The sequence below is a fragment of the Lepisma saccharinum genome, chromosome 3 (assembly GCF_977018435.1).
Source record: "Lepisma saccharinum chromosome 3, izLepSacc3.1, whole genome shotgun sequence".
Taxonomy (NCBI): Eukaryota; Metazoa; Arthropoda; class Insecta; order Zygentoma; family Lepismatidae; genus Lepisma; species Lepisma saccharinum.
The window spans coordinates 17132424-17157478 of record NC_139231.1 but is presented as its reverse complement, the minus strand read 5'-3'; the positions used below and the strand labels follow the sequence as shown (position 1 = coordinate 17157478).

General features: G+C 37.5%; 1 protein-coding gene across 4 annotated transcripts in view; it reads left to right on the top strand.

The window, feature by feature from the left end:
* The window catches only part of LOC145985713 (calpain-5-like), a 172851-nt gene that overhangs the window by 47887 nt on the left and 99909 nt on the right, over positions 1-25055 (top strand). For all 4 annotated transcript variants that reach the window (XR_014441435.1, XM_083119775.1, XM_083119774.1 and 1 more), the window contains exons 6-8: positions 2783-2907; positions 10686-10805; positions 20918-21034. Coding sequence is in view for 3 of the 4 variants with exons in the window: in XM_083119775.1 (XP_082975901.1) it covers positions 2783-2907; positions 10686-10805; positions 20918-21034 (362 nt within the window). In the remaining variant the exon portion in view is untranslated. The remainder of the gene's footprint in view (positions 1-2782; positions 2908-10685; positions 10806-20917; positions 21035-25055) is intronic.

Here is a 25055-nt window from a genome sequence, read left to right as displayed (position 1 = left end):
ATTGCCTTTTTACCTATTGGTTAATCCGTGGCGATGAGAATGATTGACCAATTGATAACATGGATGTGATGGGGCAAACATGCCTTAATCATGGTTCGAACTTAAGACCTCTGTCTTCAAAGCAAGTTACAATCGCCACTTGTGTCTTTTCATCTCCAGTCACCATTAATTTGAAGAGGTATAAAATGACGTTACTCAAACAAATTGTATAAATAATTTCCATGACCATAAACATTTGTTGCACTTGTTGAGAGAAATCCATACCCTCGTAATTTTATAAGTAAACGTCAACCTAGTTGATGTCCCAGGAACCCTTCCTTGCACAAAAATCACACTGTGTCCACAGGATTTACGACTGAACGCTTACTAAAGTAATAGAAATGTGCATCCACATTTCCATTAATCGTTCACTCTTCGTATATTTTGAGGTCAGCTAATTCGAACATACGACCCTAAGACAGCTACACACTGCCAAATAAACTTCAGTGTTAACAAAGTAATTACTGTATATTTATATATTTTATTTTTGGTAATGGAATATTTTTCCTTCAGCTTCTTATTTATGTTTGATTTGGTTTATTTTACTTCGCTTTTGTGCTACTTTTGGCTAAACGCGACGATGAGAATGAGCGATGAAAAGATGAAATTGATGAAGGGACAGTCACAATGAACACCGAACGAACACAATGCCAAGGTGGTGTTTAAGCAAGCTGTGTTAACCACTCTACCATGGAGGCCTTTTTAGTTAGGAGAAATTGTTCCTTGACAGCGAACTAAGAACAGTTAATATGCGTCACGTCAGAGTTATAATATTTTAAATTTATAACAATCAATTGGGATTTACTCTTAACCATTTTTTGCCTACATAAAAACTTCCACACAGTTAAGATCGTTTACACTAAGGACAACATCATTAAAGTCTATGCTTTAAGGAATGATTAAGTACACTATGATGACGGAAAATAATAATTCACATGACTATAGTGATGCATTACATTGGTGAAACATTAATTTTAGTTCAGGAAGAAATATTGATAAATGCAGGGACACAATGACCAATTGATTGATTTATTTTACCTCGCTTTTCTTCCACTTTTGAGTAATCACATAGATAAGGATGAAAGGTGCATGTGTTAAGACCAAATGTGCGAAAGGCACTCACAAACGTAGGACACAGGCCAAACTTCACAGATCATTCTACTGGCCTTATGTCTAGATGCCAGATCCTCGTTAGTCAGCAAAATATACTCCATTGTCACAATGACGTAAGCATTCGTAGAATAAATTTGTATATCATTCTCCCCCCTCCCCCTAAGAAATGTGAGCTAAACTAGTGTGCATTCTGTGATATGTTCATTACTTCTCAGGAACCACTAGTTTATCCTGAAAAAAAAAACTGTGGGTTATGATGTTAACAGATATTTCAGGGACAATATCCAAAGAATACTGTCACAAACGCAGAATGCAAAACATTTCTATTTTCTCATTTCTACTACAAGCCTGGTGAAAAAAATGTGGCTGGAGCGTGGTGCTGATCGTATCACCTCCAAAATGGCCGAGCTCGAGAATATGCGGTGTCCTACTGCCACATCCCTTAAATGTGCTTCATGGCACGTTGCTATACACACGAGGAACTTTACCTAACCTTTACTACTACTAACTACTCATGCCAGGAATTTTGGTATTTTTTATACTTTTTTATTTGCCCATTGCTAACCTGGTTCATTCCCAGCCATAACAGCAATTAGTCGATGCAATAAAAATATGCCAAACTTAAAAAGAAACAGGTGTTGGCACGTGCACACACACACACACACACATACATAGAGAGGGGGGGGGGTAGGAACACAAGAATCTTCCACAAACTGCCCAGATCATGCCTGACAAGACTCCAACAGAAAGCTTTCTGGAAACAAGTTTACATGCGCATAGGGTAGTGATGGCCTTGTCTGCAACTGCCTTCCCCCACTTTCTTATCCAATACAGGAGTAATGAAGTGTTTCCAACTACCTTCCAATCGAACTAAGAGGAGGGAGTCCTTTTTTTAAAGTTCGCCAGTGTACAAGGACAAAGCTTACATGGGAGTAAACAACAACTCAACAAGTTTACATAGTGTACCTTGAAAATGTTCAATGTGAGCACCTTTCATGACACAGCCCACATCAATCCGGTAGTCCCATGCTTCTCGGCACTTTCGTTCGACACACTTGTATGTCCAGAATTATTGCTTCGCAGACACATCCAGTTGTTGTAAACTTATTAAACTATTGACAAATGTTGTTATCAGATGGAAGATCACTTCCAATTCACTGAACTAAAAGCAGAACCACACTTTCCAAATTCAATGAACTGAATGCACTTCTGCATGAGAGTTGCCATATTGCAGTACATCTGTGCCACTGTGACTGATGAGAAACAAATGACACGATAGCAAACTTGCACAGCCGTTCTTATCGTACATTTACGATATAAACATTCACTTTAATCTGTTGCAATATAACAACTAATTGAAACGCCGATAATCATTTTGGGACATGCTGTATGCATAGGTACACACACATATATACATACATGTGCATTCTTTAAATAAATGGAAGGAATTTGCACTGATCATTTTAGCATTGAAATTTATGAAATTTCTCATGAAGCTTGAGCATATTCAAAAATATGAAAAGAGGAGGGTTGTAGTGTCTATAATGTTGGGCTTTTTAGATTTGTCCATGTTTTCATAATATGTAAGAATGCAAAACTCCATCTAACATTATTATGGATTTTGTTTTAGCCACAATCTGCATCACAGCGAACGAACAAGACTGTACAAGGCTTTGTGCGAGGACGAGTGTATGGAATCACTCTGGTATCAGAGTTCACAGTCCTGGATAGCAACGCACTGAAGGGACTTGCACAGTAAGTTCTATCTTTTTTTTTATTTTTCAATGTATGAGCGCCATTCAATAAAGAATGATCATTGATTTTTTTGACAACATACCTTTACTCATCTCGAGTGTTTTTTTTTTTTTGTTCTTTTTTGCTCTAAGTAACCCTGATTGCATGTGATGCACTTGTCCCAGTGTTTTTGCCGGTCTTCAAAGACATGTTGGAAGCCGTTTTTTATAGGTTCTTCAAAATCGCCTCTGCAGCCTTCACTACTGCTTCTGATGATGGAAAATGATTCCCGCAAAGACTTTGCTGTTTGCTCTCCAGATCAAAATGATGTTGCCCAGTTTCATCTGCAGTGAAGGAAACTCCTCGTCTTCCTACATCATCATCTTCAACTGCGAGTAAACTTGCATGGGAACATCCTGTTGTTCGTGTATGAGTAGTCTTGGAACCCACCATGCACCCACACACACATATCTCATGTGTAATTTTTCTGTTACCAGCATGTTGGTGGCACCCAATGGAATTTTCAGTAAGTACTGTTAACATTGCTCACAATGACAGCAGCGGTTTGATGTTTACTTCTGTAAGAAAAATGATCAGAACCCTGGGTTCACCTTCCTTTGAAACATTTTAAACCACCTTCTAGCTCTGCTCTCACAGTCTCTCCATAGGCCTCAGTTAGAGATTTGTTCAGGCGAAAGCAAAATTTCAACACAGCGTATTATTCGTCCATCAGTTGCCTCCATTATTGCTGCACATGTGTCAACCTGAATGGCTGTCATGGCCATACAACTGACGTCAAAACAACGAATCTAGTAGCACGTGTAACTTACACATTAAGTGTTAATGCGAGGAATTATATGAATAAAAAAATAATTATTATTCTGTATTGAACAGCCCACGTATGTTGTTATAGATTATTTTCAATCCCTTGCTTCCTTCTTATGAGTTGATTTCAAATGTTTTATTGAAATACTGTATGTAGTATTGTCCAGCACTATGCGTGTGTGGTCTAAGGTGCAGGTTGCTGCGTGTCTGGAAAACCTGGAGAACAGGGAAATGTCATTGAATTTTGCAGATCGTCTGGAATTTACATATATTTTTGAGTCTATAAGAGAAAAAGTTGCAAAATAAACAAGCAGTTCCACTTCCACTTCTGGATTTGGTTCTTGTGATTCCACTCCCAAAAAAGATTCAGTTTAGAAACTTGTTCCTTTCGTTCTTATTATTCTCAGTCTTTTAGACTTATGGTTCCTTCTAATTTCTGTAATAAATTTTCACTTTTATAATACTAGATATTAGAAAGAATATCAAAATAAAACTTGGAGTCCAGATATCTGATTGATAACTAAAGACTAAAGTACAGTGACAATATGATCATAATTATCGGAAAGGTAGTGAAGGAAGATGAGGTTATCGTTTTTTTACTTTATCTTAAGTCTTGTTGCATATAGGAATTCTATATGCAACAAAAATTTCTCCAGATGCTGTGTACTTATAAATGTAAGCAAAAAGCAGCATTTCGGGCCTCCCGGATGGCACAATGGTAGTTTCATCGCCTTGTAATCAAGGGGTCCTGGGTTCGATTCCCGGTGGAGGCACATAGTGGTTCGGATCCCACTTTAAACTGTAGGTCCAGTCCCGATTAGCCTTACTGTGCATAAAGTGGTCATAAAACACCAAATCAATCCAATCCAATCCAAAAAGCAGCATCTCCTACGACACTATAAATCTGCTAGAAAATTGTGTATGGTTTATGAAATTTTTCTGTTTTATGTTGTGGAGATCAAATATGGTGACATAATGTACCTCTGTTACCTTAGCCTGAAGGCTAGATGCATGTGATTGTAGCACCAATACATTTGATGCTGATTGTAATTTTACATTTTAGTCTTCGAATTTTCATGTGTGTAGAATGAAATTTACTAAAAAAAAAGTTGTGAAAGTGAATATTCATAATAATTAACGGATTATAAATTTAATTGAAAAACAAAAGGTTCAAAAGCAAAATCATGATGATAAACATGTCTGGAAAAATTTCATTTTTGGTCTGGAAAACCTGGAAATGTCAGGGAATTCCATAATCAAAAAATCATAGCAACCCTGAAGGTGTCATGCTTTGGGTTCTGTCTATGGGACAGATGCAGGTACGAGTCTCCTGGGGGAAATGTAACAACTTTTTCTCCTGAGATTTTGGCCTGTGTAAGGGACTGGTGGCCACTATTGGGGAGCTACAAACAGAGTTGGCCCAGGTGGGCCCAGCCCAGTTTTCCCCATGCTGTTTTTTTTTTTTCAGAAAAACCCAGTCAAAAAGCAGGTTTTTTTCAGAAAATGTTGTGAGAATGTTTCAGAAAATACTTGTGAGTTTCTACAATTGTAAAAATATTTTGTAAAACTTGTACTGAAAAGGCTTAGCAGAGTTTATAATACTAAAAATAATAGGGATGGGACCGATTAATCGGTACTCTATCGTTATCGGCCAATATAGGTCTATCGGCGTAACAGTTTATCGGTAAAATTACCGATGTGATATATCGATAAATATCTTGTAATTTAGTGTAAAATTCTGCCATTTTGTTGTAATTTTTATGTATAATCTCCATGCCCTTCTTTCTAAAAAAAATTAAATGTCTAAATATTCAACTTCTTTTGCACTGCGGTCACCTCGAAACACACATTTATTAAGGAGATCAATTAACATTTCAGGTTCATCAAGGACCATTTCTAATTTTATATCGGATCGGTAGAATATCGGTTATCGGTATCGGTAAATTTTATATCGGTACTTTATCGGTATCGGCCAAAATTTCATATCAGCCCATCTCGAAAAAAATAATGATTCAACACAAGTCATAGTGGTTTTTTTCAGGCTATTTTCCTCAAATCGTGCTACAAATGGACTTTCAATAGAAATAAAAAAGAATATATATCCAAGAAACCAAAAAGAAGAAAGTACCAGAAATTTTTAGATAAAACATTTGTATTGCATACTTGAACAAAGATTATACTTTTGAAATGTGGTAGCACTTTGACCATCAGTCACTTCCTTATGTGGGGGAAGTCATAGTGGCACATCATACTTTCAACTGTGATGATCAACAATCAATTTTTGCATGTTTAAAGCATGACAAGTGAGAATTTATTATAGTTTAATGAAATGCTGTTAATTGTGGCATAATTAAATCGGAACACTATAAATAATTTTTCTCGTCATAATGGGTTGCTTGCCTATGCAAGATAAAATGTTATTCATGTCTGGTCAGGAGCTGTATACCCTTGTAAGTCATGCACCTTCATGATCTACGACAATTTTAGTTTTTCTTTTTCTCCCTTTTTGTTAAGGGGTAGGGTACTCAAGTAAATACAGTGTATATGTATACTTTCATATTTTGATCATTTTTGACATTTTCAAATCTTCGAATAGACTACAGTTTTGTGTTTTGTGCATGAAACTTAACAGGAAAATTATGTACTTGCACAATAATAAGACAATAAAATTATAAAAATATGATGCATGAGTTAGGGTGGGTGGGCAATAAGTCATCTATTTAGTGGCCATGATAACTACTGTAAATTTATTTCTGCAGGTAGAAAACTTGTGAGCAAAATTGGCAATGTGTTTCAAAGAGGTTGATTGAAAAACTGATTTTTTTTCCATGTTTTCCCTCTATGCTATGCTGTAATTTTTTTTTAAAAAAAAATCGGAGTATAAGGAATTAAACTGAGTGATTTTAGAGATTTCATTGGCTCACAGTTTTGCAATAAAACTTTTAAAATAATATTCATAGTTTAGGAGAGGAGAGGTGGTAAAATCACAAACGTTTTATTTATGATAAACGCCATTTGAGAAAAATTGGTCACCATGTTTAAAGATAGTACAGGAGAGACTGGTTTAACATGTCTTGGGAGAGCTTTAAATTATGCACTGGGTTACATTTCCGTAGATTAACAAACGCAGGTCTCAGCAATGTAATATAGTGTGTGTTTCAGGGAAGGTGCAGGTAAGTCACCAATTTTGAGACCATGATAACTGCAGAATATTTAGAGGAGCTGAAATTAATCAAAACTAGATACACCTTGAGAATGATTTTTGTTTTGCATTTGCATTTGTTCAAAGCATTACAAGATTGTAGATTAAAAATGAGTTTTTCATATGCTGAGGTAAATTTCAAATCCTGCCTAAACTACTTTTTTGGAGATAAGAAAAGAGAGGAGGCTCTTTTGAGAATTTTAGGGCATCACTTAAGCTATAGTCTGACAACAAATGTTTTGAAATACAGTGCATGTTTGGACAAAATCAGTCTGACAATGAAATATGGCAAACTTATAATTTGGCATTATTTATGCTTGAAACATCCAGAAAGATAATGGGAAAAAACAACTGTGATAAACTGAAAACAAACTGTACTGAAGCAGATTTAAAACATTGTGTAGCTAGAAGCACTGCATTGTCATATTGCTTTACGTTTTGCTGTACTGTATAGTGTATTTAGGCCTATGCCCTTTGAATACACCATAATAAACGTTTTTCATCATTATATACGTAGTTTTAATGCACTTTCTACTGTTCTTTTAGGTTATTTCAGTTAATCCGGACTTTCGTTAAACGGGTCAACTTATCCCCCCCTATTAGTCCTGATTAACAAGGTTTTACTGTAAAGGTAAAAAAAAAAGGTAAAGTGTTCCCCTGTGCATAGCACCACGCCATGAAGGCGTATAGGGGGTGTGGGGGTAACGCCCCACACTTTCTTGATCCGGTCGTGAGTGGGGGTGATGTGATCATCATCACGTCCCTGACCGCCTTTACCCCCCAGGGTTTCCCCCAGGTACCCATGTTATTCGACGCCTGTAAATGGGATAAACAAATGTGTGTGTGTGTGTGTAGCTGTAGCATATATAATGCATTCCAACATAGGCACAACACTGCATTCATAAACTAATTTGTTTCATAAACTGAAGTTCAGAATGGAATATTCATTAATAGTATTTACTAAAAATGTGCTGCATGTTGAAAATGGTTTTATTGTTTTTCAGAATATTCTCCATGATGATCCATGCACTTTTGCATACGTTTCAACCAATTCTTATAGCACTGTCCATTCCGATTGAGGTATATCAAAAACATGCATTTTGAACGCATCAATCGCAAAAACCATTGACCACGTAGCTTATTCTTCACGTACGGGAACAAAAAGAAATCATTGGGTGCTAAATCAGGGCTATACGGCAAAACATCAATTCAATGTTTTCATTTGTCAAATACTGAGTTGTTTGGACCGATGTGTGACATGTTATACATGGTTTTGAAGCACCACAATTGTATTTTGTGAGTATTTGTTTGCACCAATCGACACAAGCCTTTTTTTTTAGTGATTGTGAAATTATGTGGGATCCAACGCGAACAAATCTTCTTCACGGCTAAATGTTCATGCAATATCTTATGTATGTTAGTCATACTATTGCCCAGGGATGCCTCAATCTCACAATATATCACATGACGATTTTTCAGTATCAGTTCTTGGACAGCATCAATGTTTTCTGGCACAACAACCGATTTTGGATGGCCTTCTTAAGATTCGTCTGTGAGCGAATGACGGCCACGATTGAATTCACTAAACCAGTGATATACAGTGCTTTTAGATGGTGCTTCATCACCAAAAGTCGATGTGAGTTCATCAATGCACTGTTGTTGAGATAATCCACATCAAAAGTCGTAGAAAATCATTGCTCGAATATGTTCTCGAGTTAATTCCATTGTTGGCCTCAGATGAAATTTTCAAGTCCCTGTAACAAACAAAAATAGCATCCGTAAGCACAACATTCTGGGTACATATACCATAGAAATGTCCAACTTCGCAATGGATATATTAGATGTTACCTAGCAACATTAGTGTTGCCAGTTCCGGATACATAAATAGCAACCTATGTATAACGTGCTTAAATTTGAGTATCTTTGCAGGGGGATGAAAGTAACAAACCTGATTGATAAAATTGAAAGTCTCACTGTAAAAAAGTTACAGTCATTGCTTTTTTTCCTGGGAAGAATGGTTCTGGCACTATTCAAGTTGATTTGTTGTTTTACTGTGTTGCTTGTTAATGTGTTCGTCATAACAACCACTCAAAATTATGTTACGTTCATAAACGATGATGCATCCAAGCAGTGGATTTGGGTTCCAAATCTGGAGGGGGGTCGAGGACAGTTAATTTCCCTTTATACATAAGGTTTGGCATAGTGCGAGGGCAAAATTAGCAAAACAAGAAGGGAGGAAGGGCAATTGCTCGGTCCTCTCCCTAACCGCCGTCACTTCATCCAAGTATACACACACACCCACACACACATGCATTTCTTTTGTTTGATTGATTGATTTGGTTTATTTTATTTTTATTTTCTGACACATTTGTTTGATCACAAAAATGAGAATGAGTGATATGATGAAATTGATGAGAGAACATAGAAATAATATCCATGCCCAGGATGGGATTTGAGCCCGGGACCTTTTTCATCATAGGCATTTCTCTTGTTAAAATGAGTCCTCACCTATAGTAAGGTGCCAGTACGGAGTATTGTTGTTGGCTGCCCCCCAAAAACACGGCTTATAACATATTTTGTATCCCACCATAGTCTGATTGTTGGATGCACTAAAGTATGTGGCTCCTCAGGGAATGCAACCCTGAAAACCGATCACATAGCAACAGCATTATGTATTACACCATCCAGGAAGAGTAGAATCAAACTGTTGGACAAATATTTTAGAACATCATTTTAACAGAAAGGTTAACTGGCCCTCAGTCAACTATACCCTGTCTCAGTTATCTCTGGAACAAGGCCATGCATAGCATCAGAGAAGGGGAGGAAATCGAGTGGGCTGAGTGAAGCAGTGCATGCTGTTGTAAAGGCTAGTAACTGCAGTCGCTTACCCCTTCTCCACGCAGTCCCGTTCACTCTCAAGTGTTCATTGGTGGAGCCGTCTCACGTCACTACTTGCGCAGAGACTTGTTTTCGTTCGCTTGCTCCAGAGATAGATACAAATTGAGTGTTAAGATATATATTACTACCAGGGGAAAATGTATTTCATTTTTAAAATATACTTTTTTAAACATAAACTGAAAAAAACCACCTGGGTTGTTTTTTTCCGAAGAAAAAAACGTGCAAAATGCCAACTCTGGCTACGAATGAGTACCGTAACCCGGTCATGGAAACCTACAACGACGACTGGGGGTTCGTCCTGCTGACCACACATCACCCTGAAACTGGTTGGATGATCTCACACCTCAGCAAGTAGGTAGGCCACGGGTTATTTATTTATTTATTTTCAGTCCGTGCCTTCCTTGTTGGGAGTTCTGGAACTCAATGCACAAATGTTTGCATAATTTTTTAAATGTTCGCATAACCACAGTTGCTAACTATTAGAGATAAAATGCAAGTTTTACTTGTGTGTGGCTTATGAGGTTGTTTCTAAAAACAACATTTCAGGTCCATCACCAGATCCTTCTGTGTTAACACTGCACATTGTTGAACTGTTTGATTGAATGACTTGTTGTTTTAAGTCCACTTTATGCACAAAAAGGCTAATAGGGACTAGACCTGCAGTTTAAAATGGGATCTGTGCCATGTGCCTCCATCGGGTATCAAACCCAGGACCCCTAGATTATAAATCGACGATATTACCACTACAATGCACATGAATGTGACTATTGGAAAACACTAAAGGCGGATCTGGCAATGGACCCAAAACATCAGTTTTAGAAAGAACCTTATAAGCCAGTGTTTATTGTTACAGTTACTTGTAATGTATTTGCAGAGGTCAAGGAAAGCTGCAAGTTGTACGCCTTCAGGATCCTTATGGATTTCCAAATATATTCAGAGAGAGACTTCGTTCAAGTACAGAGATTGCAGATGCAGATATGGAGGGATCAGATAGGTAGGTATTAATGACTGACAACAGTGTATCAGTACAGATTGGGGATGCTAGGATATATTCATTGTTGGGGGGCTGGAGTGTCAGGTGGGGGAGATAAAAATTTTCTTGTTCAATAACTGATATCATCTCGCTCCCCGTTGCTTAGACTTACTTCATGATAAATAAAAGTCATTAAGTATAACGTTGAACAATGATAACACCTTTTTAATTGTGTAAAACTAACACATAATATAACAATTAAAACGTATTCAAGTATACTTTTACTCCATGTTTATTCATCCATATAACAAAATTCTGTAGTGATGGTAACCCACACAGACTATATTCTTGGTTACCTTTTCTTTATAACTTGCATCTATCATCTTTTTCCCAGACTAAAAAAAGTAAACAAGAAAAAGAAAAATTTGAACACACCACAGACACATTTAATTACATAGATATCTATCGGGAGGTTTCTGATATCCAGTAGACCTCCTAAGTGTTCTGGGAGTAGCCGTACCATTGTTGGACGGAGTAGAAGTAGTGTTCCTGCCTTCTGCCTGGACAATAGGCGGAGAGTGTTGCTGAATATCTGGGGGAGATAAACAATTTACTCCAGCTTATGTCTTCTTTGGAAGTGTTGTCCCATCTACGTATGACACATCCATCGAATGTGCACCATTTTTTGAGTACCATCCAACATATGAACTTCATAGAGACAAGTAGCACCTATTCTGCAGTGTACCACTCCCAGTGAAAAGGCAGGTCTCACAAATTTAGGGGATTGTACCCAGACTAAATCATCTTCTCTATACTCTTCTGGTTGCCTTCCCGGCTTCTGAGCCTTCAGAAATGGAGCTTTATCACTTCCTATAATGTCTCCACAACTATCCTCCATTGTCCACCAAGTTTTAGGGGTAAAAGCTAATACAGAAGCTGAAGGAAGAGTTCTTTCTTCACCTAATCTTGAATTATGCAACAGCAGTAATAGTTCAGAAATTTTTATATCTAGCTGCAACGGCGTTAAGTGAGGATGTTGCTGAAGTATCTTGTAAAAATGATTCTTGACCGTTCTGACGTATCTCTCTGCCAACCCATTACTTGGACTGTGGTATGGGTGACTAGTCAAATGTTGTATTCTGTGCTGTTGACAGAATGTCTCGAACTTAAGACTACTAAAGGCAGGTCTATTGTCAGACGTCAATGTTTTAGGTAAGCCAATTACTGAACAAGACCATAGTATCCACCTTATAGTTTCAGAAGAATCGAGAGAATGCACGGGCCAAACATCCAACCAACGACTGAAAGCGTCAACAATAATTAAGAATTTACAACCAGCTAAGAAGAAATGATCCACGTGGAGTCTTTGTCCTACAGATGATGCACTTTTCCATTTATTGTTTGGTCCCTTCCGAACCTTAGGTTTGCAAGCCTGCCAGATATCACATTTCTGCATGAAAATAAATAAATCCTTGGACATTTTTGGCCACCAAAACTGTGAGATGAGCATCTCTTTCATTGCAATTTCTCCAGGATGATGTTTGTGGAATAGCTGTAATATAGTATTTCTAAGAGAACACGGAATTACTGGTTTTCCCATCCAAATCACACAATTTGATTCATAGGAAAGAAACTGCCTTCTTTCAAAAAAGGGTGCCAAACCATCCTGTGTCAGTCCTAACGTTAAGCGTGGAGGCCATCCATTCTGAATAAATGTAATTACTTGGTTGAGTAGAGGATCTTTACTCATGTGTTTTGCTATTGCATCGACTGAGATTGGTTCTCTTCTCTCGTCTATTTGTCAACATTGAACAGCATCAATATCAACTGAAGAGTCTCCCGCTAATGGTAGTCTACTTAACATGTCCGCTACTGGAACTTTAGATGAGGATATGATGTTGTACTTGAATGCTGACAACGCTAAAGACCAACGAACAAGTCTATTGGACGTATGTTTTGACACAGCTGTGTCCAGAGAAAATATGTATTTTATTGCAGTGACATCAGATATTATGTCAAACTTCTGACCTAGAAGAAATTTATAAAACTTCTTGATTCAAATAACACACTCACTGCCTCACGTTCAACTTGAGTATATTTCTTCTCCGTTTCATTAAAGATAGAAGATGCACATGCAACAGCATGCAATTTACCATTAATCCGATGGCATAGGTGAGCTCCACATCCATACAGTGAACCATCGCAAATAAGAACAATCTCTTTATTCAGATCAAATGGGATAATTGGTTCAATCTTCTATATTTCCGAAATTATGTTGCGGAATTCATCTGAACAATTCTTTGACCAGTTAAATGTGACATTCTTCTTCAGCAGATTTGGAATAAATCTTCGATGAAAGTTTAACATGCCCATAAATGATCTAACTTTGGTCACATTTTTTGGTTCTGGACAGCATACTAAAGCTTCTATGTTTTTAGAAGACGGACTGATTCCTTGATCACTTATTAAGTAACCCAAATATTCAACATGTTGAGAAATAAAGGTGCATTTCTCCAAATTTGCTTTCACATTGTGTGCTTGTAATTTAGAGAGCACTAAAAAAGTTCTCTCATAACATTCATTCTTCGTTCTTCCACCAATTATGACATCGTCAAAGTAGAAAACAACTCCTGGGGTTTCTCCAAGGATCTTTACCAATGTCATTTGAAAAATATCTCCACTTATGGAGATTCCAAAGCATGACCTTTTGATTCTAAATAAACCAATATGAGTGTTGACGATTGTAAGTTTCTGCGCAGCATCTGATAACAGTAACTGATTCGTCGTCACATAGCAGAATCCGCTATATTGATGGGAAGTAGAGAATGGTAATCATTTAGGTTTGGAAACACTAACCTTCCAAAAAAAGCACGACTTGCCAACGTCTTCATTAATTTTCATGCACAAGCTTCACTTGTATCTTGTCAGCAATGTGTACAGTATATGAACCCTATCTGATGAAGCATTGCTTTCAAATTAATGTAATTAGCGAGAAGCGACATCAAAAGTTTTAAGCTGGGCAGGAAAAGATAAAATCTTCTTGATAAATTACTCGAATAAATTTGTTTCTTCACCGTGGCTTGTGGCCATGTCGGTTAAAGACCAGCTATCTAAGCTGAAATCCTAGGTTCGAATCCCCGTGTCTCCAAAATATTTTTTCTTACCAAATGGGTGCTACATAATGTATTTTATTCTCGTCACACCAATTGCAGCCTGAAACTGTGTTATTGTTTGCGTGCCAATAAGAAAATATGTATTGAAACTATTACTCGTTCAATTAACGTGACTGTTACTCTAGACTACTTGAAATTGAAATTTTTTAGTTGCTGCTAAGCCTCGATATTTACAACAAGTGCTAAAATTGAAAATAATTGTGTGATAAAACACACCGTTAACACATTCGGGTCTGGCCTCATAATACAGCATTGTTACCTCTGGACTGCAGTTTTTGGTTGTTTTACAAAAAATCATAGAAAAAAAAATTTAATTTGTTTTTATTTACCACATATTTCTTAAATCTACAAAACTTCCTCTTTTCAATTAACAAAAATTTGTTAAATTTTATTTTCATTTTCAGACGTTTTTTAATATTTTTTTCAGCAATGTTTTGTGAATGAGAAAAAAGTACAACATTGTAACAAATGTTAATATAGAGATATTTTAAGTTCGTAATCTGGAAATTTCAATAATTAACTACATAAACTATCAATACATCTTTTGAATCTTGCATAAGAATACTTCTTATGTGCACATAACAAAAAATAATTACAAATTACAAGTAATTATCTTTTGTATGAAAAAGTGGCTGCAGACGATGTATCAGTTGGTTCTGCGTCATGTGTAAAAATTAAACAAATAAATAAATAAACTAAGTAAATTAAATAAATTTTCATTTTACATACACTATACAAAATAATAAATGGAAAAACTAAAAATACATCAGTGCATGTAGGAGAATCAATCAAGAGGCAAGATGAATAGACCCAAAAAAATTACCTCTTCTCACTTCATTCATAAAATACTAGAGTTTGCAACACTGTTTATATTGTCGACAATAATTATTACGAATATAACATACCTTCCAAATCTTCAAATTCATCTGCATAATCAAAATCGCCGCTAACTTCAAACTCTGAGGCGGAATCCTAAATGCAGTCTGGATCTAACGACGCCATTCAAAACAATGCACAGTACATCAACCCGACAACAAACAGTCACAGGTGTGAGATAAAAATAGCACATGAGTCACCTTGCGGTCGGAATTTCAACAGAGGGGCTTGAATGAACACGCGCATGAGACGAAGTAAGAGCATAGCACGTCGTTCAATCAGCAAATCGATTGCATACCGCAGGACGGGCTATGCCCGTCGTTCGTCCACATTGACTTAAAATGCACTGCGGGCTATGCCCGTCGCGAGACCCCAATGTGTTAATATTCTCAAGAAGAAAACCACTGAAATTAAATGAGGAAGTTGTGAGGAACATCAGCAGATGTATTTTAAGGTGTTCCGTCATTTACGTGTCACTCCCCTAGTTTTATACATAGATAGATATTTACACTCACTTGATGAATGCTTGCACCTTAAGAGTAATTTTCAGATGGGAAAGAAAAAAAGCCTGCTCCAAATTGTAAAGTCAAGACGTGCGCAGATTGTAGATGTTATTATCAGAAATAAACGGAATTAATCAGTAACTACAATTATTTACCTAAACATCACTCATATGGCACTTAGAATAGAGCTGTAAAATATGTCTTTTTGGATGATTAGCTGTTTGAGTTATTTTATAGTGCAGGAGTAAGTGTTTGGATCAACTCTCTCTTCTATAACTTGACAAGTTTAAACACAAGAAGCTGCAAATAGCTGTTGCGTCTCTCACACAACATTTCCCCTCTCCATTCTCTGGTGCGACGTTGGTTTGCAGTGTTGCAACCTGGAGGGAGCAGAATGGTCCGAGGATTTTCAATGAAATTTGTATTTGCTTTTTCCTGGGCTGTTTTTTATCTGTTGGAGTACAGAAATTCAGCTCACTTTTCGCCAACGACTCTTTTCCTTGTTTTAAAACTTGGCCTCCCCGATGGTTCGGTGGTAGCGTCGTCGTCTTGTAACCAAGGGGTCCCAGGTTTGATTCCCGGTGGAGGCTCATAGTGGTTCGGATCCCACTTTAAACTGTATGTCCAGTCCCGATTAGCCTTACTGTGCATAAAGTGGACTTAAAACAACAAAGCAATCCAATCCAATTCTTTTAAAACTTGAGAAACCATCCATTTAGATACTCCCATGGCAGCACTTGTGGACTCGACAACATTATACTTATGTTTATGTAACTCCTGATTTCACAAATATGTTGCAACATTGTAAACAATTTATCCGGCCTGTCCTCTAAGGGGCTTTCCAGAGCAGATTGTTGATTTCGTTGGACCCGGCATGATTTGATTTTTGCATTTCAAAAATATGCCGCCAAGAGTAAAGAGCAAGAAGATTTCAATGCTTTAAAAAAGAACACAGGCAAGCATGTTATCAGATTACCTTCTCGTAGTGATTGTTGTACGATAAACAAAAGAACCCCCACCCCACTCGGCTTTTTTTTAAAAAAGAAAAGCAGGCCACCGCTCGATGTCGCATTCAGAAAATGAAGTCATTCTTCCAGAAGTTTCTCTTCGTTATAAACCTTAACGTGCATCCGTAATACTACAGTTTAAGATCCGTGCACCGCATGCATTTTGAAAGGCCAGATTAAATCAAATGAACCACTGATAAACTGATATGAGCCGACACTGTAAATCCACACAGTAAAAATCGTTTGTCATATTTGTTTAGCTTAATTTTGCTGTGTTGGCACCACTCGTACTCTCAAGGCCAGACCAGTACGTAGAAGAGTGGTGGGGATGATGACGTAATAGGAAGTGCTTCGCAGCGATCTGCTCATATCGGGACATAACTTGTCAGGCTATAGATCTGTAATTTTGTAAACGTCAAGGAATATCATTTGATCCGGTTGCGGGAGTTATTACTAAGAATTAAAAGAAACTACTTTTAAGTAATATTGTAGACCAAAATTGCTTTCTAGTAGTGTTTGTATAAAAAGAAAGCACTATATTCGGCGACTATATAATTCATAAAAATTGATAAATTTTGTGACATAAGGGAGAGACTTTCGTATGTTGTGTTGTAAATTAATCCCCTTGTAATAGAGTGGTTCTGGGTTCGATAGCAGATGGCAGGCACATAGTGGTTCAGATCTCACTTGCAACTCTTAAGTCCCGTCCCCAGTATAATTGAAGTGTGAGTGTGATGTATCGACAGACTTTTGACACGTTTTGAAAAAAATCACTTTGCCACATGCCCCTGTGAAAATTAAGAGGAATTTGAAATAAATGTATAATTTTTCCTTCTCTATGTAACCTCTAAAAGGGCAGAAATATAGGTTTCCCATTAGCACCATATGTTTTTACATGTGAATGTTTCCTATTGAATTGAACGATTGCGGTTTTTGAAATTACATATTATATATCGATGGCCAAAATAAACTGAAATATCAAAATCTACTTTCGAATCTTGATACACTTCACTGTTTACTGCGTAAATAAAGGGAAGAAAAAAAAAATCTGATCCTGACAGGGTTCGAACTCGCGACCCTTGCAGCTTGTTAATTTATACCAAAGCAAAATGAAATGTTTCTGCTTCTCGGTCGCAGAGAAGAAACAGCTGGATTGACAGGTTCATGTAACTACGAAAGCCAACAGACAAGAGGAAGCTTTTATTCAGATAGTTCGTAAAAACCAATTCATATGATAAGTTACCCGAGACGTTACCTGCGTAGTATAATGTGAATGGAAACGACATATTTGTCCCTTTCATATCTCTATACTGCAATGGTTGTATTGCTATTAATATTAGATTGCAGTCTGCATTCAGCTGTTTTGCACAAATTACACCTCGAAAGCAGAAGTATAATAAGTATAATATAAGAAGAATAATTCAAACAGCTAATTATCCAAAAGATATATTTTACATCTCTATTCTAAGTGCCATATGAGTGATGTTTAGGTAAATAATTGTAGTTACTGATTAATTCCGTTTATTTCTGATAATAACATCTACAATCTGCGCACGTCTTGACTTTACAATTTGGACCAGGCTTTTATTCTTTCCCATCTGAAAATTACTCTTAAGGTGCAAGCATTCATCAAGTGAGTGTAAATATCTATCTATGTATAAAACTAGGGGAGTGACACGTGAATGACGGAACATCTTAAAATACATTTGCTGATGTTCCTCACAACTTACTCATTTAATTTCAGTGGTTTTCTTCTTGAGAATATTAACGGTGTGTTTTATCACACAACAATTTTCAATTTTAGCACTTGTTGTAAATATCGAGGCTTAGCAGCAACTAAAAAATTTCAATTTCAAGTAGTCTCGAGTAACAGTCACGTTATTTGAACGAGTAATAGTTTCAATACATATTTTCTTATTGGCACGCAAACAATAACACAGTTTCAGGCTGCAATTGGTGTGACGAGAATAAAATACATTATGTAGCACCCATTTGGTAAGAAAAAATATTTTGGAGACACGGGGATTCGAACCTAGGATTTCAGCTTAGATAGCTGGTCTTTAACCGACATGGCCACAAGCCACGGTGAAGAAACAAATTTATTCGAGTAATTTATCAAGAAGATTTTATCTTTTCCTGCCCAGCTCAAAACTTTTGATGTCGCTTCTCGCTAATTACATTAATTTGAAAGCAATGCTTCATCAGATAGGGTTCATATACTGTACGCATTGTTGACAAGATACAAGTGAAGCTTGTGCATGAAAATTAATGAAGACGTTGGCAAGTCGTGCTTTTTTTGGAAGGTTAGTGTTTCCAAATCTAAATGATTACCATTCACTACTTCCCATCAATATAGTGGATTCTGCTATATGACGACAAATCTCATTAACCAACGGCACATAAATTATATTATTTTAAACTATTTATTTCAAAATGAAGAGTCATTATTCTGGAATCTACGGAGACATTCATTCATTCGGTAAGAATTTTACAAGAGTCACAATTCTATCATTGTTCTCCATTATGAAACCAAAGTGCACGTGTAAAAAAAGTAAAGCCCGACAATTTTTATTAAAGTTAAATGTGAGGAAAACCATTGATTTATTTTTAATAGCCTGGATGACGGATGTGGGGAGAGGGTATCTTCTCTCATGTGCCCCCTTTAGGATTTCTATAAAATTTCCCATCGCTTATTAGATAATTACTTCTTTCTAGTAGCCTCGGAATGAATTCCCACTGTCAACTGTTCAACTAAGGCTTCTTCTAAATATTGCTCGTACATACATTTTAGAGCCTGTTGCTTAAGTCTAACCATGAAATCTGCTACTGATTCACCAATCTCTTGCACACATCGCCTAATTTTAAATCTTTCGACATACTTCTTGGTCTTAGCTTAAAATGAGACAACAGATTATCTTTCAGCACTGAATAAGGCTGTAACTGTACTTGCCCAGGAGCCAGCAGATTTTTCAATACTTTAAACGTTGGAGCTCCAATCACAGAAATGAATAAAGGCACTTTATGCTCGTCAGGTAACTTTTGAACAACACGCAATTGTTCAAAACGAAGTGAATAATCATCGATATCTTGTGTTTCAGACCGAAACTCAACAAATGTTATAGAAGTTGACATAATGGCATTTAATAAAAATAGCTACTCACATGAATATCAACAACCCTTGTACCACATGGTGCAAAGAAAAATAATGTCATTCTGACTTAATCAGTACTCTTACTTAAAGCGATGCAAATCCTGCAAATTAGTAAGTATACATGAATTCACCTGGAACCACTTCATTACCAATCTTTCACAGTATTCCATCCTAAAGGCCTGTGCCATAAATCATGATATCTCGCTCTCCGTTGCTTAGACTTACTTCATGATAAGTTCAACAACAAATTCCATTCACTGGTGGTACACTATCAAGGCACAAGGCAAAACCAGAAGCACATTTGGACCAGGTTTGAGAGGCTTTCCAATGGAGTCCTAGAAAATCAGAGGAGAGTCAGCATACCAAACCAAAATAGAGGCATGTGTTGCTGAAGTAAGTAAGAATGATATGTTGCTTATCGAAGGAAGACATTCTGAGATGTGTAATAGACAATGGTAACTGGCTGACTGATGAAATTCGAAGGCAAGAAGGCCTTTTCAGAGCCGTGACCAGCCATCTTGTAAAGCCTGCTTCCTAGCAGCCAAATCTGTGTCTACAGGGCACCATCTGTATTGAAATTAAACTTTGGAAGTGTCTGCATCAATTTTCATGGTTATGAAAGTCATGTGTTTCATGTCCTCCCCCGACAATCATTTTGAATAACCTTGTATAGATGATAATGAAACCAAGGCCACCATTAAAAATCAAGTCAGGAATTAAACATGCTTCGATAATATTGAGTAAATGGTGTGACTTACTGTCTGGGGCCTTAGCTTTATGTAAAATGTTAAAAAAAATGCTTCCCTGTGTAATTTAGTTGAGACATACCAATAGGATTTGTAAAATTATCTTTTTTTTACAATTTCTTTATTGGTCTGGTGCAGGACACACCCTGCTTCCATCAAATGCCAAAACTAATTGCTGAGTGTTCTAAACATGGCCCTCCTAAGCTAACAATTCCTGACCCACAATTCTGCTTAAGTTAGGAGGGCCAGGTTTAGTACTCTTAGCATTTAGTATTGGTGTTGGTGTTTAGTGGAAGCTGGGCCCATTTTTTTTACATGCTGTTTAATGTGCAAGAACTTATGTTCTCAGTTTATTTACTTTTTATTTCCATTCCATTTATTGTATCTATTTTGAAGCTTGATATGCAAACTAGATAGTTGGGTAACCAACGACATCAGGTTAACCTTAGTAATTTATTATTTTTTTTAAAAAAATCATAAAATCATTTGACAGAAGGTAGTAAGATTTATGTTCCTCTTAATGCTCATTCCTCAAATACATATAATTCATAGGGTAATTAGAACAATGATATAAAAGTGCTTGCACAGATTAGTACTACTATTGCATGAATAGAAATAATCATTTAATCACATGTGGACATCTTTTTGTTGATACTTAGTATCTCAATTACTTTCAGTTTTGCTGCTGTTCGTATTTTGCCTAGTTTGATGTCCAAAACAAAAGAATTTGTAAGCATCTCAAATGAAGAGAGGGAACTGTTTGGAATGAAACTGCCCACAGTTTCAGAGTTTTGGTAAGTCTTAATGATTTGTGTCTCATACGGAGATGAAAATAACTTTTACAAAAATAAAACCTGTGCCACCTTATGATTTAGCACTAGATTTGTAAGTGGTCGAAAAAACCTTTTTTGGGGAAAAAAATGAGTTTTTTCCCCGCAGCTTTTTTCGTTGGGCTTTTTTTTTTCAGCCTTTATCCCCAAAGTGTTTCAAATTAATGAAAATACATTACTTGGTTGTTCCACAGCCATGTTCTCTCTACTGTAAAAGGACACTCGTATCTAAATGAAAATACAAGTTTCGACATGGAATTCATAACTAGACACAAGCAGTAGTTGCAAAAATGCCAGCTTTTTTGAACTGATGGTTTTTCCCCAAGTGTAAACATCGTATTTCAGTAGGCATAATAAATATACAGGGTTAGTCAAAAGTATCGGGACAAGCCAGTAATAACGAGAACCGTGGACGGAGGAAAATCACATATTGCAAGTGGGTATTCGTGCAGAAACTGCATTGAATGGGGGTGTGGCCATCATGGCAGCCATCTTGGATTCTGCCATATTGGATATCACACAATATTTTCAAATGGAAAGGGGTATGTATGACACATCAATTTATGCTAGAATCGTCCCACAAATGACAATCCGAACTCATTTTGGACCTATCGCCATTCGTGGAAGAGATAGGGTGTGCTACGTTTGACTGCAAAAAAATGAGATTTGTCTGAAAGAGACGCGTGGACGGAGGACAATCACATATTGCAAGTGGATATTGGTGCGGAAACTGCAATGAATGGTGGTGTGGCCATCATGGCAGCCATCTTGGATTCTGCCATATTGGATATCAAACAATATTTTCAAATGGAAAGGGGTATGTATGACACATCAATTTATGCTAGAATCGTCCCACAAATGACAATCCGAACTCAAGTTGAACCTATCGCCATTCGTGGAAGAGATAGGGTGTACTACGTTAGACTGCAAAAAATGAGATTTGTCTGAAAGAATTGTTGACTATTCTTGTGGGTAACTGTACACTGCAAGTAAACAGAGAGCATGAACAAGAAAACATGACATTGACTTACAGAATGCCTCAAAACAAGTGCTCACACTGCTTCCCGTCGACTGTCTGACAATGCTATGTCAACCGATCGTAAAAACTGCAAGGTGCACGTTGTAGCATATCCTGAGAAAGTCCTCTTGTTTCGTCCACAATGCGATTCTGTAGATCATTCAGGGAGTGTGGTTTGGTGCGATACACTTTGTCCTTCATGTGCCCCCATAAAGTAATCCAGGGGTGATAGATCGGGAGATCAGTTTTCCTCAGTTCCCCCAGGTGAATGCAGGTATGGTACCTTACTTCCAGGCTGTGACTTCTACTTTTCTTCGTTTCTTCCTTTCCTGCCTCTAGTCCTTTCCCCAGGTTGCTTTGATGATTTGTTGAAAACAACATAATATCGCAAAATTAACGAATTAAAGAATGCCAGTCTAAACAATCCTTCCTTACAACAGAGTAACATACTCTTTTGTAGCTAACAATCCTATTTGACGAATTAAGAGCATCAATTGCGAATTTGTTTTACTTTCCCTTCCACGGACAGCAATAACAGTATTCATCTGAATGGATTCTACCTGTACACATCCCTTGTAGATTGTAGTCAACTTCCTCGAAGGTCAGTTGCATTTGTTATCGTCCTTGCGAAGGTTCTGCATGACGCTCATGTTGGTGAGTGTTGTGCCAAAGGAAGGCGATTTGTGTCCGTGTCAGTGGTCAAAATGGAGCTCAGTCAACGAGAACGTATTACGTTATTAATGATGCGTGGCTATAGAGATCGCAAGCGATCGTATACCGAGGTGCGACAGTTATTTGATGCTACATTCCCTGAACGTAACCCAATTTCGAAGTCAACCATCGAAAGAACCATTCGATGTTTTGCAGCAAGTGGAAGTGCTAAAGACCATGTGCAATCAGGAAGGCCGAAATCGTGTAGCAACCAGGCAGTTTCTTTGGATTTGTTTCAATCTTCTGTGAAATATCCGCATACATGGACAACCAGCGTTGCCAACATGCTGGACATTTCCCAGAGTTCAGTGCAACGAACACAGTAAGTTTAAACCCTACAAAGTGAGTTTAGGCACGAACTGACGAAAGATGACTTTGATCGCCGTATTAAATTTTGCGAAGTAATGATGCGAAATATCGATAACGATAGTGTTTACCTCAATGACATTGCATTATCTGATGAAGCGACATTTATGTTAAACTAACTTGTGAACCGACATTACTGCCACTATTGGAGCGATGAAAACCCGCATTGGATGATGGTACATCATACCCAGTATCCACAGAAACTGAATGTTTGGGTAGGAATGATAAGAGGCATCATTCTTGGCCCTTTCTTCATTGACGGCAATCTGACAGGTGAGAAGTATTTGACAATGCTTCGTGAGTAGTTTGTCCCTGCCATCGAAGTGTTGACACGGGACTTTAATAGTGTTTAGTTCCAACAGGACAGAGCGCCGCCATACTATGGACGGGATGTTCGACAATACTTACATGAAACCTTTCCACAACGATAGATTGGAAGACGACGTATGATCGAATGGCCTGCAAGATCTCCTGATCTATCACCCCTGGATTACTTCCTATGGCGGCACATGAAGGACAAATTGTATAGCACCAAACCACACTCCCTGAATGATGTACAGAATCGCATTGTGGACGAAACAAGAGGACTTTCTCAGGATATGCTACAACGTGCACCTTGCAGTTTTTACGATCGGTTGACATAGCATTGTCAGACAGTCGACGGGAAGCAGTGTGAGCACTTGTTTTGAGGCATTCTGTAAGTCAATGTCATGTTTTCTTGTTCATGCTCTCTGTTTACTTGCAGTGTACAGTTACCCACAAGAATACAGTCAACAATTCTTTCAGACAAATCTCATTTTTTGCAGTCTAACATAGTATATCCTATCTCTTACACGAATGGCGATAGGTCCAAAATGAGTTCGGATTGTCATTTGTGGGACAAAGCTAGCCTAAATTGATGTGTCATACATACCCCTTTCCATTTGAAAATATTGTTTGATATCCAATATGGCAGAATCCAAGATGGCTGCCATGATGGCCACACCACCATTCATTGCAGTTTCCGCACCAATATCCACTTGCAATATGTGATTGTCCTCCGTCCACGCGTCTCTTTCAGACAAATCTCATTTTTTTGCAGTCAAACGTAGCACACCCTATCTCTTCCATGAATGGCGATAGGTCCAAAATGAGTTTGGATTGTCATTTGTGGGACGATTCTAGCCTAAATTGATGTCATACATACCCCTTTCCATTTGAAAATATTGTGTGATATCCAATATGGCAGAATCCAAGATGGCTGCCATGATGGCCACACCACCATTCATTGCAGTTTCCGCACCAATATCCACTTGCAACATGTGATTGTCCTCCGTCCAGCCTAAATTGATGTCATACATACCCCTTTCCATTTGAAAATATTGTGTGATATCCAATATGGCGGAATCCAAGATGGCTGCCATGATGGCCACACCACCATTCACTGCAATTTCCGCACCAATATCCACTTGCAACATGTGATTGTCCTCCGTCCACGCGTCTCTTTCAGACAAATCTCATTTTTTTGCAGTCAAACGTAGCACACCCTATCTCTTCCACGAATGGCGATAGGTCCAAAATGAGTTTGGATTGTCATTTGTTGGACGATTCTAGCATAAATTGATGTGTCATACATACCCCTTTCCATTTGAAAATATTGTGTGATATCCAATATGGCGGAATCCAAGATGGCTGCCATGATGGCCACACCCCCATTCAATGCAGTTTCTTCACCAATACCCACTTGCAATATGTGATTTTCCTCCGTCCACGGTTCTCGTTATTACTGGCCTGTCCCGATACTTTTGACTAACCCTGTATCTACGTAGTATACAAAGACTCGAATAACTAAAGTGGTTTTGCATATATGTTTTGTAAATATTGGCTTGGTGCGAATGAAATGTCCGGCCC